The sequence below is a fragment of the Lycium barbarum genome, chromosome 2, assembly GCF_019175385.1.
Source record: "Lycium barbarum isolate Lr01 chromosome 2, ASM1917538v2, whole genome shotgun sequence".
Taxonomy (NCBI): domain Eukaryota; kingdom Viridiplantae; phylum Streptophyta; class Magnoliopsida; order Solanales; family Solanaceae; genus Lycium; species Lycium barbarum.
The window spans coordinates 132,248,231-132,264,060 of NC_083338.1; the positions used below are offsets into that span (position 1 = coordinate 132,248,231).

General features: G+C 39.5%; 1 protein-coding gene across 1 annotated transcript; it reads right to left on the reverse strand.

The window, feature by feature from the left end:
- Window positions 1–4,895: 4,895 nt before the first annotated feature.
- Window positions 4,896–6,476, reverse strand: LOC132628925 (sugar transport protein 7-like). Its single transcript, XM_060344675.1, has 3 exons — window positions 6,171–6,476; window positions 5,629–6,039; window positions 4,896–5,333 (listed from the first exon to the last, which is right to left on the reverse strand). Exons 1-3 carry the CDS (start codon window positions 6,474–6,476, stop codon window positions 4,896–4,898), a joined length of 1,155 nt encoding a protein of 384 aa, XP_060200658.1.
- Between the last annotated feature and the right edge of the window lie 9,354 nt (window positions 6,477–15,830).

The window sequence follows — 15,830 nt, forward strand, 5'->3', positions numbered from 1 at the left end:
CAAAATACTAAATAAAATTAGCTCACCATACCCCACCAAAACAGCCCCCTATACGGCTACCACATCAACACCAATAAACAAATTTATATCGCTATTTCTTCCGTTCTAATTTGTTAAATCTTTAAATAAACTTGTTAACAATGAAAAGGAACCTTAATATTACCTTAAGTAGGCATCCACCACGTTATCACCCTCCTCTTTGGTTGATTTTTAGCTCAAATTGAAGACAACGTAGCGTACAACACTTTTCCCTTCATGGGCTTCGGGATTCGGGGCTCGGATTTTGATCAAAATTAATTTTTCTTCTCTCCAAGGCCCTTTTCTATCTCTCTCCAGAATTTTCTGGTCTTCTTTGTATGAAGAATGAGGAGAAAGACCTGAAATTTCATTTAAAAGGGTGTGGGTAATGGGCCTAACCCGGTTGGGCCCGAGTTGGGCCTAGCCCACTGACCTTTCTTCCTTTAAACGTTCATATCTCCTTATTCCGACGTCTCCTGTGGACCGACAACCTATGGTTGGAAATCTAATTCAATTATCTAAAACTTCTATTTCTTGGTATTTTTCCAAATTCGAAACTTATAATACTGTTTCTTCCCCTCCAAGTCAGGTCACCCGAAAATGTTTTCTTAAAAATATTCGTTTGGAGGGCTTCCACTTTGATTTGGCCCAAGGGTCCTTCGTGAGTTGTGTTTAACTTTACATATGTGATTCATATAACTTGTCACATGTTCCAAAAAAAAAAATCTTGACGTGTGGGCCCCACCTCAGCTTACAAATAATTCGACGTTCAAAAATACGGGATACAACACTATCAACGTGAGTTTAAATTATGTAGCAACAACATGATTGTCAATTTTTTTGAGGAAGCACGTGTCACGCTCATGCTCTGAAAATGCGGGATATAACAGTAAGCTTTCTTTTCATGCTTTTGGTCGTGTGTGGCCAATTTATAGTGCTATTGTGATGTAGCCCTGTGAGGCAATGATATTATGGGCTGTTTTGACAGGTTGGTAGTGCCATATTACAGGGAAAACTTTGGCGAAATTTTTGTAGAATCCCGAATGTTAACATTTGAGGACGAATGTTCTAACAGAGGGGGAAAATGTTACACCTTGAAAATTTCCCCGTTAGCGTACCGCGAATAGACCCACGAAGGGTATGATGTATACGACATGTTGACGAGTGAGAAGTAATATTTAATGATTCTAAATGAGATTTCAAAGACATTTGAGTTAGGAGACGAAAGTTGTTAAGGAAAGCAAGGTATATGTTGTGTATCGGGCAAGAATTACGAGTATCGAATTAATGATGGCTTAATGACATTTTGGAGAAGAGTTATAATGTCCCTTATGTATTCATGCCTCACGTTTCACGTTCGAGTTCATGTATTCGCTACTCATGTCTCAAGTTTGGGGCACTGATGTTTTCATGAAACTATGTCATGTCAGTTTCCATACCCCATGTCATGTTATGTCTCATGTTCCACGCTCATGTCAGCTATCCAGTGCCTATGTTCATGTCTCAGTATTCACGCTTCCATGTAATTATGTCATGTTAGTTCCGTCTCCATGTTTCATGTCATGTTTCCTTCACGTTCAGATAGTCAAGCCATGTCCAGCCATATTCTTAACCATGACCCATCATTCGAGGACGAATGATCCCAAGGGGGATATATTGTAACACCCTACATCTTGGAACTGATTTTAAGCTCATATCATTAGAGTTCTAGTGGAAACATTGAAGGTTTGAACGTTTTGCGAAAATGATTGATAGGCCTATTTCGGGCAGCGATAACTCCTTGATCGGTTTGAAATTTGGGAAGGTACTATCAATGAAGTTGTAGTATGTAGAAATACCTTTCTAACGATATAAGGACCAAGCCAATCGGAGATCGGAGCAAGGAGATATGACCGTCTCAATATGGCTAATAGTAAGGCACTTGAAATCCTATAGAATCGGCTAAGTTTTCGATACGTCTGCCTTCCAGTCAATTTTCGTGAAAATCCGTTGGTAATTTGGGAAAACTTCCTTGATGAAAGTTGTATCCCTTTGAAATTTATTTCCAACGGTATATTATGGGGGTCAAATGGACATCTGTACAAAGAGTTATGCCCATTTTACTGAAGCTTGTTCGCTGGAAATTTCACCTGAGTTACGGTCACTGTTACGGGCCGTAACACACCAAAAATTTCCAGAACCTCACTGGAAATTTTCACCAAGTTACGGTCCGTCCTTCGTGTTACGGGACCGCAACATGGGGCGTATCTTGGTCCGTAAGTACGTTTCGGGTCACCTGACTTCGGGAGGCCATAACCCTATCATAAATTGGGAATTTGGGAAAACTCAAAGAACGAAAGTTGTAGATAATTGAAATAGATTTCCAACCATAGCTCGTGGGTCCACAGGTGATATCGGGATAGGGAGATATGGACGTTTTAAGACAGAAAGGTCCCAACCCGATTTCAAGTTGGGTCAAACCCATTTCCCCTTGGTATTTAAGGGAAATGTTAACCCTAGCAGCCCCATTTCCTCCATATTTTCAGATTTTAGAGAGATAAAGGGAGATAGAGGAGAATTAGAGAGATAAAGTGGAGAATCAACCAAGTTAAAGGCCCCGAATCCCGAGGCTCGTGAAGGATAAAGTGTAGTACAAGTTGTTGCCATCATTCTAAGCTAAAAATCGAACTTGAGGATGTTGATTTCGTGGTGAATACTCATAAAAGGTAATGTTTCTACTCCCTAATCATTTATAGTTGTGAATTGATGAATTCTTGGGAGAATAATAATTGGGTTTGATAGAGAGAATTATATGAACTATGCTAGAGTTGTTGGATTGTTGACTTGGGATTGTTGTATTCATATGGGTGATGAAGAATGATGTTAATTACATCTAATTGAGATTGTAGAAGTAGCTAGAAGTAATAGAATGGGGATCTCTACGTTCTTCCCCATGATCCGTTTCGTAAAATCTATGAAGTTCAAATCCTAGGGCATTAAACCCAACATATTGGTAGCCCGTAATTATGTATGTATGTACATGAATTTCGTATCTATGTTCGTTATTGTATTCCTAATCTTCCATTACGGACATTAGGAATCCTAGCTTAATCCATGAATCATGAATTCTTCCTCATGCATTCTCATTATGATCATATGAAACAGTATGATTTTATTTTGCAAGTTATAAGCATGTTTTCAAGTCAATTACAAATATATGATTATGAACTATTGTATTACTCATAAATCAAGAACATGTTTACAAGCTATTTCATGAAACCATGTTTACAAGTTATTTCGTGAAATCATGATTTCAAGACAAGTACAAGTAAATTCACGAAAGTCATGGGCTTCTTAGCAAACTATATTATGTTCATGTTTTTGGGAGTTGCACGAATTACTGAGAAGGCTCAGATAGCCTGAAACTATGTAGCCACCATAGGACAAGGATCACTCCGCCTAGTTAGGACGATACCTTAATTTCACACTGAATGGATCCATCAGGTACGTTACTACCTTCCCTGGCAAGGTATAGGGGCTCTGCTGGTCCGGCGAGGTACCAGACTCCACGTATCCACGTGGTGATATTATGTGTCGGTTTATGAAATGCTCTCCCTACTTATCTTGTTTTACTCATGTTATATATATATATATATATATATATATGTACTCATGCTCATGCTCATGTTCATGTCCAAGTTTTCAGTTTCAGTTCTTATCATGTTATTCCATGTCCCATGTTGTTTCTTTCGGTTGCTCTACATACCAGTACATTCAATGTGCTGACGTTCCCTTTTTATTGCCGGGGGCCTGTATTTCACGACGCAGGTACGGATTTACAGGACGACGCTTCTGTTCATTAGGATTTGCATGTACTGGCTTATTGGTTAGCCCCATCTCGTTCGGGGTTTTGACATTGTATTTCTTTATTTAATTTTGCATCTAAAGGTATGCTGGGGGCCTTGTCCCAGTAAGTATGTTTTCCAGTCAAACTCATGATAGAGGTTTCATAGACTAGACAAGTCAGATATGTCATGTCAGACATTTGGAGTCGTATAGCCATTTTGGCTCACTCATGTTTAAACAAGTACTTTATTAAGTATTATGACTTACTACATTTTATAAAGGCTCATCATGCATTCACGTTATATTCCGCTTATGTTATGTATCATGATGATTCAGCAAGCCATGTGGTTCGCTCGGTCACATGCAGTCAGGCACCGAGTGCCGTGTTACGTCCAGGCCATGGTTCGGGGCATGACACTCTTATAGATAAGGGACTATTTATGGCCTTTTCTCTAAAACTTCACAATACTGCACTGAATTGATCGACTCACACAAGTTGAAGATAAAAAGTTTTATGCAGTCTATTTGATACGCTAATAAAAAATAGCAAACATTGTAGCAAAACATCACAAGAAATAGCATAAGAAAAGGACCTACTGACCAGCAAATGCAAACTTGCCAACCCATGGCATGTAGGTAAAATATAGTAGTATTCAGAGAGGTGTTAAGGAATTCCATCCATTAACAAATATAATAGACACCATGTATTTGAGACAAACACTTCTCTGAATAAGATATTCCCTAATCAACCGCAAAGATGAGAGGCTTTCTACAGTTACAACAATAATTAATGACCAGTCTGATGGTTATTTATCTCCCTTTCAGACAAAAAAGAGGGGAAAATCTAATCAACAGCACAAGGTGAATAAATTAATGCCTGAAGTTCGAAATAACAGTACTGCCTCTCTTACCCTCAGAATTGAACCTCTCCAAATCAAAACTAGAATCTTAAAGTTACAGTGGCACACAGTTGAAAATGGTATTGTATTATGTTCATGACAAAAAACTTCCAGTCCGTAAAGCTTTCACCGTGTTCAGAAGTGAGCCTCGCTTCACACTTCAATGACTCCCGAAGTGGCTGTTTCAGGAAGAAATCTCTTCCAAAACCAGTGGCCCCTCCAAATATCTTCTTCTGATGATTCACCATCTTTTTCTCTTGGCCTCTCAGGTAAGAATATCCATATCAAGATTACCAAGAATAGAGCACAAGCAGCCAGTAAGGCAAAGATCCAAGATTCCATGACACAAAGAAGCCACAAAATCAATGGGTTCATGGCTAGTGTCAGGAATAAAGACGTGGTCATCTCCAATGATGCCCCCATTAGTGTAGTTCCTTCGGGATATGATGCTCCCGTCCAATCGGTAGGTCCACTTAGTAATGAATAAAGACCTACTAGTGGAATGATGAATGATATCGCAATATTGGAATTCTGTCTGCTCAGGTGATAGATACGATCCCCTCTAGAACGGAATAGACCTAACAAACAGACCTGGAAATATAGGAAAACGATATATAGGTTAATTCAGATAATAAAAGAAATGATCTCTTTAAGGGTAACCTAACAAAGAAAAGAAATGAAAAATTACCTGGGCCAGGAACATGCCTACACATGTGGAAACCAGTGTCCTCCGTCGGCCGAAGAAAGTATAAGCCCAACAAGTAAATCCGGCGACTATGGTCCGAACAATACTGGCAATGAGCGGCGCGAGAAAGGAGGCATGGTAGGAATATCCTATGGACTGGAGCAACATAGGTCCGAGGAATAGTATGGAGTCTAAACCTACAAATCGCGGTAGAATTTGTGAAGCTATGTTAACCACTAAATGTGGTGAACGCCTCAATCTCTTCCATTTCATCTTGTCTTCTCTCTCTATCGAGCCTACTAAATCATGCAACTCTGCTTCCACTCCATATCTGCGTATCCTCCCGAGGGCCACTTTTGCTTCATCCATTCGCCCTTTCTTAATGAGAAACCTCGGGGTCTCACTAAGAAAGATAGACAGTGGGATGAGTGGGAAGGCCAAAAGACCACAACTGGCAAAGGACCAACGCCATCCAGATAGGAGGTCATGGGCTGCCGCCATGTTGACGACGTTGGCTATGGTGCTTCCACATAGCACCATAAAATTGAAAATACGTGAGATCCGCTTTTGCGCATCTCTTACATTTATTTCCTCACATATGATTGGAATCACCTGTAAAAATTGTAAATTTTGTAAGCATGATATGTTGTATAAGGGAATTAAAAGTTTCTAATTTCTATCAATTTCAACAATACCAGAATGAAAAAACCTATAAATGGACAATTAAACAGAGAAACACCAACCTGATTTAGGAAAGCCCCGCTACATCCAATGATTGCGAGGCCAAGTGATGCCACAATATTATTGGGGAACCAAACCACGGTGGCGCTTCCAACTAGGGGAAGTACAGACCCAATAACAAGTACCGGCTTCCGGCCCCAAGACTCGATAAGAGCATGCGCGACCCATGCTGATGGAATGGCAGAGATTTGCATAGTTGACGTGAAGAGCAGGAGCTTAAAATTGATGTACGAACAAAAGTTATTTGTCGTGGCCTTTTGTGCTCTCTTGTAAATTGCTCTTGAGAATTTGACCTCAAAACCATCCATGGCAATAGTACCACCTGAATCATAATTTTAAAAGAGTAAACATTTAGTGAAGTTAAATTGTTTTGTTTCGAAATGTTGTGTTTGTTATTTCCATTGTAGATTTCATAAGGAAGGTCAAAATGTTGCCAATAACCTGTTCATTCTAGCTTTTCATGTTCTATACCAAGATTAGTGTCTGAAGGTCATTTTGTGCCTAAGTTTTGTAAATGCTCATTAGACATTATTCATTGTTAGTTGGAGATATTGATTAGGGAAATCAAATTTAGCAGAGTTGCTGAATAAATACTACGCTTCTGCAAGATTACTCAATGTTCTGGGAAGATAAAGTAGAATTTGGAAATTATTCCATGATGGTTCACTACTACAACAACAACAACATAGCTGTGTGATCCCACGGGTGGGGTTTAGGGAGGAAGAGTATACGCAAACCTTATCCCTACCTCGTGGAGGTAGAGAGGCTGATTCCGATAGTCTCTTGGCTCAACTAATGCGTATCAATGCAAATTTAAAAGGAGAAAACAAAAGTAACGAAGACATGGCAAATAATAAGGAAAGCATTATAAAGCAGACAAAGAAAATGAACGGTACCCACAACAAAATAAAACGATGAACGAAGCACAATAAACAACATGATGGTTCACTACCTTGAATAAATAAAAGAAATAAACTGCACAAACAACAAAAAGATTACAAAACCAAAATTGTGAAAGCACAAGAAAAAGAACACCCCAAATAAACAGTAACACGAGTACTTGATGATACAAAAACTTGAAAGTAAGCAATAATTCTCAAGTACTGATGTTTACCTTTCTACTGATTAGTTGTTGCTTAAATTGTTTTAAGTTGAAGTACTAAATCTTCAAAGAAATGATTTGCATAAGTAAAAGTTTGATCGAGTTATACTGCATGTTACCTGCTGAGCAGAATTGAGTTGACCACTTCTTTAACTAGTCATTAGGAGTTTGTTGTCTTTTATCTTCTCAATAAAATCTCCCTTTTCTAGGAGTTAGCTTAGCAAGTAGTTTAGTCCTCCTCTTTCAAAGGAGTTGGTTTAGGAAGTGGTTATTCCTTCTTGTATATAAAGGCTGCATTGATTCAATAAATGAACACGAATCTTTTGTGCTCTATTCTTGTTCTTATATGGTATCAAGAGCCTCAACACACTCTAACGAGTAAGATCCTAACCTTTTTTTTCCCACCCACCCTCCACAAATGGCCAATACACCCAGAGTCGTTAACGCTGATACCAATGTCGCTGCGATAGTCATCCAATTCAATCCGGCGTCACAGTTGCCAATCAAACTAAATGGCAGTCAAAACTTTACAACATGGAAAGTGCAATTTTCCATGCTTATGCATGGTCATGATCTGTACGATCATCTAGATGGGTCTACTCCTGCCCCATCTCGCACTATCACCACCGGCACAGTCACTAATGCCAATCCAGCATTTCCTCTTTGGTTTCGTCAAGACCAACTCATCCAGAATGCACTCATGGCATCTGTTGATCCAACAATTGCTTCAATTGTTGCTGCTGCTGATTCAGCACAAAAAGCTTGGGATGCATTGCACATCACATATGCGAACAAGTCCCAAACCAGAATTTTCAGTCTTCGCGGTTGGCTTGCGAGACTCACAAATGACTGCCAACCAGTCACTGATTATTTGCAGCAGATTCGCTCGATTTCCGATGAACTATCTACTGCTGGTGCCCCGATCACAAACTCTGAACTTATTGTTAAAGTCCTGAGTGGTTTAGGTCCAGAATTCCGTGAGATCTCACCTGCAATCCGTGCTCGTGACTCCACTATCACGTATGAAGAACTCTATGAAAAGCTTCTTGATCATGAGCTTTTCCTTAAACATGAAGAGTCTAAGAAAGTTCCTAGCCCGATTACTGCTGCTGCTGCTACATTCAACAGGACTGATACCTCGCACAATAGCAACAATCGCCGCGCCAACAATAACATGGGCAGCAACCAACAATGGCGATCCAACAATCGCTTTAATTCACCCAACCAGTGGCGATCCCAAACAGCAACAACTCTTATGATGGTGTTCGCTGCCAATTGTGCAACAAGCACGATCATGTTGCAAGTGTTTGTAGATCCAAATCTCACGATCATTTGGAGGCCAAGGCTCACTATGTTTCAGGAACCCCTACAACAGCCAATCCTTGGATTCTCGACTCTGGAGCAACTCATCACATAACTACTGAACCTCACAACTTGCAGGAATACAATGGCATGGAGGGGGTCTCTATGGGTGATGGTAACAAAATACCAATTACTCACACTGGTTTAACTCAATTACATGCATCAAATAATGCTTTCAAACTCTCTAACACTCTCTGTGCTTATAAGATTAAACGCAATTTACTTTCAATCTCTAAATTTTGTCAAGATAACCTAACCTCTATTGAATTCTTCCTTTTTCATTTTTCTGTGAAGGACCTGGAAACGCAGACTCCGTTGGTGCATGGTCGGAGTAAAGACGGTCTCTATGAGTGGCCACCCACACCTTCCAAACCTTATCCTAAAGCGCATTTGGCCACCACCAACACATCCATTTTCACCTGGCATCATCGATTGGGTCATCCACACGCAAGAGTTTTAAATTATGTTTTGAATAAATTCGCGCTACCTTGCTCGCGAGAAAAATTCCTAGTTTGTTATTCGTGTTCATCAAATAAGGCTCATCGCCATCCTTTTCAACATCTTACTTTATCAAGTGCGCAACCGTTTCAAACAATATTTAGTGATTTATGGGGCCCTTCTCCGGTTCTATCGATTGACAAAAAATTATACTACTACATTTTTGTTGATCAGTACACTAAATATACTTGGCTCTACACATTAGAGAATAAAAGTGAAGTTAAAGAGCTGTTTAAAAATTTTCAAGCATTAGTGGAACGTTGTTTTAATACGAAAATTCTTTCTATCTACACAGATGGTGATGGCGAATATAAAAGTCTTGATCCATACCTAAGTTCTCAAGGTATTGAACATATTTTATCTCCGCCATACACCCCCCAAAGAGTCACCCTTGCTGAAAGACGGCACAGACATATTATTGAAATGGAAAGAACTTTACTTCATGAAGCATCGCTACCACTGAATCTTTGGTCTTTTGCTTGTCAACATGCAGTTTACCTTATCTATTATATCCCGTATTTTCGTACGTTGGATTATTCATAAGCTGAGGTGGGGTCCACATGTCGAGATTTTTTTTAGGACATATGACAAGTTATATGAATAATATATGTGAAGTTAAACACAACTCAAGAAGGACCCTTGAGCCAAATCAAAGTGAAAGCCCTCCAAAACAATATTTTTAAGATACGTTTTCGGGTGATTTGCCTTCGGGAGGCCATAACCCTATCAACATTTGGGAATTTGGGAAAACTCCCAGAATGAAAGTTGTAGATAATTGAAATATATTTCCAACCATAGGTCGTGGGTCTGCATGTGACATCGGGATAAAGAGTTATGGACGTTTTAAGGCAGAAAGGTCAAGCTAGGCAATGAATTCGGCCCAACCCGATTCCAAGTCAGGTCAGGCCCATTTTCTTTGCCATTTAAGGAAAATTTTCGGCCTTTCTCCTTCATTTTCAGACCTCAACATCCAGAATATTTCATATATATATATATATATATATATATATATAGAGAGAGAGAGAGAGAGAGAGAGAGAGAGAGAGAGGAGAAGTAGAGAGAGAAACTAAATTTTGACCACAATCTAAGCCCCGAATCGCGAAGCTCATGAAGAGAAAAGTGTTGTACGTCGCGTTACCTTCAATTTGAGCTAAAAATCAGCCAAGAGGGAGAGGGTGGAAGTGGTTGCTGCATACTTAAGGTAAGATTAAGGTCCATTTTTCATTGTTAACAAGTTTATTTAGAGTTTTAACGGATTAGAACGGAGAAAATAGCATTATAAACTCGTTTGTTGTTTTGTTGGGATTTATGGATTAAGGGGCTGTTTTAGGTGGATTAAATGGATGGAATTAGCTGAGTTATGATGTATAATAATTGTTGATATTGTTGTTGATGTTGTTGATAAGTTGTTGTTCTTGAATTTGGGAGAATAAAGTGTATAAAGATATTGTATACAAAGCGTATACCGGGCTGTTTTGTGCCGATATTTGGGGCTGTTTTATGTAATTTTCGTGGCTGTTTTGTGACAATATTTTGGGGCTGTTTTATGTAATTTTTGTGGCTATTTTGTGACTATATTTTGGAGCTGTTTGGTATAATATTTGTGGTTGTTTTGCGATGATATTTTAGGGACTGTTTGGTGGTCGTTATGAACTGTTTTGTGGGCTGGAATATCGGGGGATTGGCTGTAGTTGTTGTTGTTATATTATGGATATACGGAAATAAAGAAGTGTATACAAGCATTGGCATCCGAATGTATATTGGGCTGCTTTGGGAGTAATTTAAGAATGGATTTAATTCTAGTTTGATATGAAATTGTTGGTATTGTTGTTGTTGGTATTTTTATTGATGTTTGGCTAAATTGGAATTTCGAGGATTGTTAAGTTTACAGGAGAAATGCTGCCTGAATTTTGTTAAGTTTCATTTGTACTTGGATTGGTTAGTAAGTGATATGGATAATCTAACTGTGGCATATGTTATCTTAATTTTAGACCTGCGAGCTCGAGAAGTAGACGTTGGACATTAGAGAGAGTTCAAGGTATGTGAGGCTAGTCCTTTCTTTCTATGGCATGAATCTTATAGCATGACTTTTCCTTCCTCTTCATGAATTTCCTACATTCCGGAACATTAATAGTCATGTTCATGGATAACCACATGAGACACAGTATGAGTTCAATAGTGATGATGAAGAGTTTAATATAACGATTCTAGAATTTATGATATGATGTCCCTATGACGTTAATGGTGTCATTTATTGCAACCACTCACCTTATATACTATTTCCTTTAAGGTGAGGCAGAATACTTAAAAATGTTCCATAATGGATTCGGGGGTTCACTACCTCAGGTCACCCCGATAAAGTATAGCTATCCTTGAGTTATTATACATGTATTATGATGAGCATGTTATGATTATGTTACACCACACCTAGTTGGTCGGGCAGTCACCGCGAAGGCGGGCAACTTATACACCATGGCCAGACGGCATGGGCAGACACCACTAGTGGGCGGCATGAGATGATACCCCGGACGCGGGAGGCCTGGACGCGGGCTAATGTTATTGATTATCATACCATACCTATATGGTCGGGCAGTTTATATACATATGTGTTATGCATACATGAGATGATGAGTGTGGAAGTAAGTCAGCATGCAGTATGCCTCTATGATTCATAGTTAGTTACAGATTATACCTTATTTTATTGATGCCTCCCTATTTCATTGATGTATTATTATTGATTATGCCTCTCATGCTCAGTACAATATTCATACTGACGTCCGTTTTCTTGGACGCTATGTTCATGCCCACAAGTATACACGGAGACGATCTTGATCCTGGTGCATAGGAGTTAGCGGCTGATTTGAGAGCACTCCATTGTTCGGAGGTGCTTATGGTTATTCTGTTGTGTATATCTATGTATATTTTGGGCATGAAGGAGTCTTGTTCCGCCTATATGTATAGTACTTCAGTAGAGGCTCGTAGGTATGCAGTGTGGGTAGTATGGTCTCACAGTTTTTACGTATATGCATACTACTATTCTGATAGCCTAAGGGCTTATGTTTATAAAAGTACGATTTCTAGCATGAATTGTATATGAATTTGATAAAGAATAGTATAATGAGTATAGTGAGCAGTATAATGAGCGGTGCTCGGTGGTTAGCTCCGGGTGCCCGTTGCGGCTCCTAGTCGGGTCGTGACATTATCAATCGCCTACCAACCTCACTTTTACAGAATAAATCACCTTTTCAAATATTGTTTGGTCAAAATCCGGATTACAGTTCTTTAAAATTTTTTGGGTGTCTCTGTTATCCCTGGCTCAAACCATATTCAACGAATAAATTAGAGCCACGGTCCACACCCTGTGTTTATTTAGGTTTTTCTTTAAAATATTATTGTCATCAATGTTTTGATCCGAAGTCCTCAAAAATATATTTATCTAGAGATGTAATTTTTTTTGAAAATAATTTTCCTTTTCAACATATATTTTTCAATATTTCTTCAATTTTTAAAACTCTCACGTGGGAAAACCCCACTGAAACTAACCCTACACAATCTCCTATTTTTTCTCCTCCTATAATAAGTGAATTACCCAACCCTATACTTCTCCCAATTGCAGATAACAACAATGCTCACAAAGATACCGTCTCCTCTGCCTGCGCTCTAACAGAATCTGCTCCAGGTACGTCTCCCTCTTCTTCCCCAACAAATTCTGTTGCTCCTCCTTCTCTCAATGATCCCCAATCTTATCCCTCGTTGCCAGCTCGAACAGTTATCCAAAGAAATTCAAACGTCTCCTCTCCAGCACAATCACTGCCTGCATTATCACCAATCCCTGCCTCACCAACTATATATTCTCGCCAACAATCTTGTTCAGTCCCACAACCTCAATCACCATCTTTTCCAATTGTGTACAGTAGGAGAAACACAAAAATGGCATCTGCAAGCCACAACCCTGCTCCCCTAACCTCTGCCTCAGTAACATCACCCCCACAACCTCCCCTTGCACCTGTTCCAGTAACCGAACCTCAGCAACCTTCCCTTCCTCCAGCAAATCGGGTTGTCACTTGTTCCCAACACAGCATTCACAAACCAAAACCCATTCTTAACTTCATGGCTTACTTATCCCCCACTATTAACCCTACCAATTTTAAACAAGCTAACAAACACCTAGAGTGGCAACGAGCAATGAAAACTGAATTTGATGCATTGTTAAATAACCAGATGTGGGAATTGGTACCGCATGACCCCACGAAAAACATTGTCTCTTGCAAGTGGTTATACAGGTTAAAAAGGAAGGCTGATGGAACAGTTGATCGCTACAAGGCTCGACTTGTTGAAAAAGGGTTTACGCAGCGACCTGGAGTTGACTATCACGCGACATTTAGTCCGGTTGTCAAAACGACTACTATGCGTATGGTGCTTTCAATTGTTGTCCAGCAGAATTGGCCTTTGCGACAACTTGATGTCAATAACGCTTTTTTGCAAGGACATCTGGAAGAAGAAGTGTACATGGTTCAGCCACCGAGTTCTGAGGACGAGCAGTTCCTCTCTCATATTTGTCATCTGAAGAAGCCAATATATGGACTGAAACAAGCTCCTCGGGCTTGGTATAATGACCTGAAGGATTTTTTTTTTATGTGGGATTTGTCAAGTCGGAATCTGATGCCTCACTTTTCATTCGCACAGTGTCGAATAGTGTTTTGTATGTCCTGGTTTACGTCGATGATATCATCATCACCGGGAACACTACATCAGATGTAGATGGGGCTATAATGTGTCTCGCTGGATGATTCTGCATCAAGGATCTCGGGAACCTTAATTTTTTTTCTAGGAGTTGAGGTGCTCCGTGTTGCAGATGGGATTACATTATCACAGTCCAATTACGTGAATGAAATCCTCTCTGAAGAAAACATGAAGGACTGCAAGCCGGCTAAAACTTCGATGAGTGCCACTGAATTTCTCCAACTAAATGATGGAGCAGAACCGACTGATGCCACTCGCTACAGGAAAGTTCTTGGAAACCTCCAGTACTTATCGTTCACTCGTCCAGATATTATCTTCTCAATAAATAAATTGTCACAATTTATGCACTCCCCGTCTGAAGTACACTGGAAAGCACTCAAACGAGTGCTTAGGTATCTGCAAGGAACAATTCATCTTGGTCTTCGCATTCAGAAAGCCAATGATTTTAAACTCCACATGTACTTTGACGCAGATTGGGCTGGCGATGTCAGTGATCGCGCCTCCACTACTAGATACATTTTGTTTTTCAGACAAAATCTTGTAAGTTGGTCATCTAGGAAACAACGGACAGTTGCTCGCTCATCCACTGAAGCTGAGTATCGTGCAGTTGCAAGTGCAGTGGCGGAAACAAATTGGGTGACAAATCTGCTGCACGAACTAAATGTTTCAATTCCACAAGCACCAATCATCTACTGTGACAATATTGCTGCAACGTATCTGCGCGAAAATTCGATTTTCCACAGCTGTATGAAGCATATTGCTGTGGATTTTCACTTTGTTTGAAAGTAGGTTCAGAAGAAACAAGTGCGCATTGTTCATATACATACTGCGGATCAGCTCGCGGACACACTCACCAAAGCTCTACCAAAGCCAGCATTTGACAGACACTTATTCAAACTAGGCGTTGTTACACACTGCCTAGCTTGAGGGGGGCGTATTGGAGCACATGTTACCTGCTGATCAGAACTGAGTTGACCACTTCTTTAGCTAGTCATTAGGAGTTTGTTGTCTTTTATCTTCTCAATAAAATCTCCCTTTTCTAGGAGTTAGCTTAGCAAGTAGTTTAGTCCTCCTCTTTCAAAGGAGTTAGTTTAGGAAGTGGTTATTCCTTCTTGTATATAAAGGCTGCATTGATTCAATAAATGAACACAAGTCTTTTGTGCTCTATTCTTGTTCGTATAGGAGGAGCAAGTAAAAATTTGTCCGGATAGTCAGTTTCTGATTGCTTGTTAATATTTAGCCATTGTTTGAGATGTAATTGAGACATAACCACTTTTTAAATCTGAAAATAAATTTGGACAAAAATACCATTGTGAAAACGCGGAACAATTTCAACACAGGATGCTAGAGTTTGAAACTTTGACAAGTGGACCAGTAGTAACAATGTGGTTGACTTCGAACTCTAGGAATTTTTCATGGAGTCTCCAGCATCTTTTCATGGTTTTGCACTACCACAGTTCAAACTCCAATATTCTTTTGATGGTCCGAATTGTGGTAATTCAAAACTCCATGAATAATTTCTCGAGTTTGAAATGATCAAACTCCAACATCTTTTTATGGAGTTTTAAAATGCCACAATTCAAACTCCAACATTTTTCATGGAGGTTATGTTATGCTAATGTTGGTCCTAACACCATTCCCCTTTCTTGAATATGAGATTAATTTCTTGGACTCATAACATGTTTATCAGGACTATCCAACCAATTCTCCCCGTTTACATATGTTGAGAGATTTGGAAAGCCAGATGTGATTCCAGATATGGCAAATGGCACCCTATTATTCATAGAATCTTTTGAGAAGTTCGCTTCTGCATTAAAGTTCATCTCAACAAGTTAGGAGCAAATGTTGACCTTAAATGGTACTGGTATAATATCTGTAATCACCTGGATAAATACAGACCTTCCCTCACCTCTGTTCTTGTTATGTGGACTAAGCCCCATGATAAATGGATCAAAAT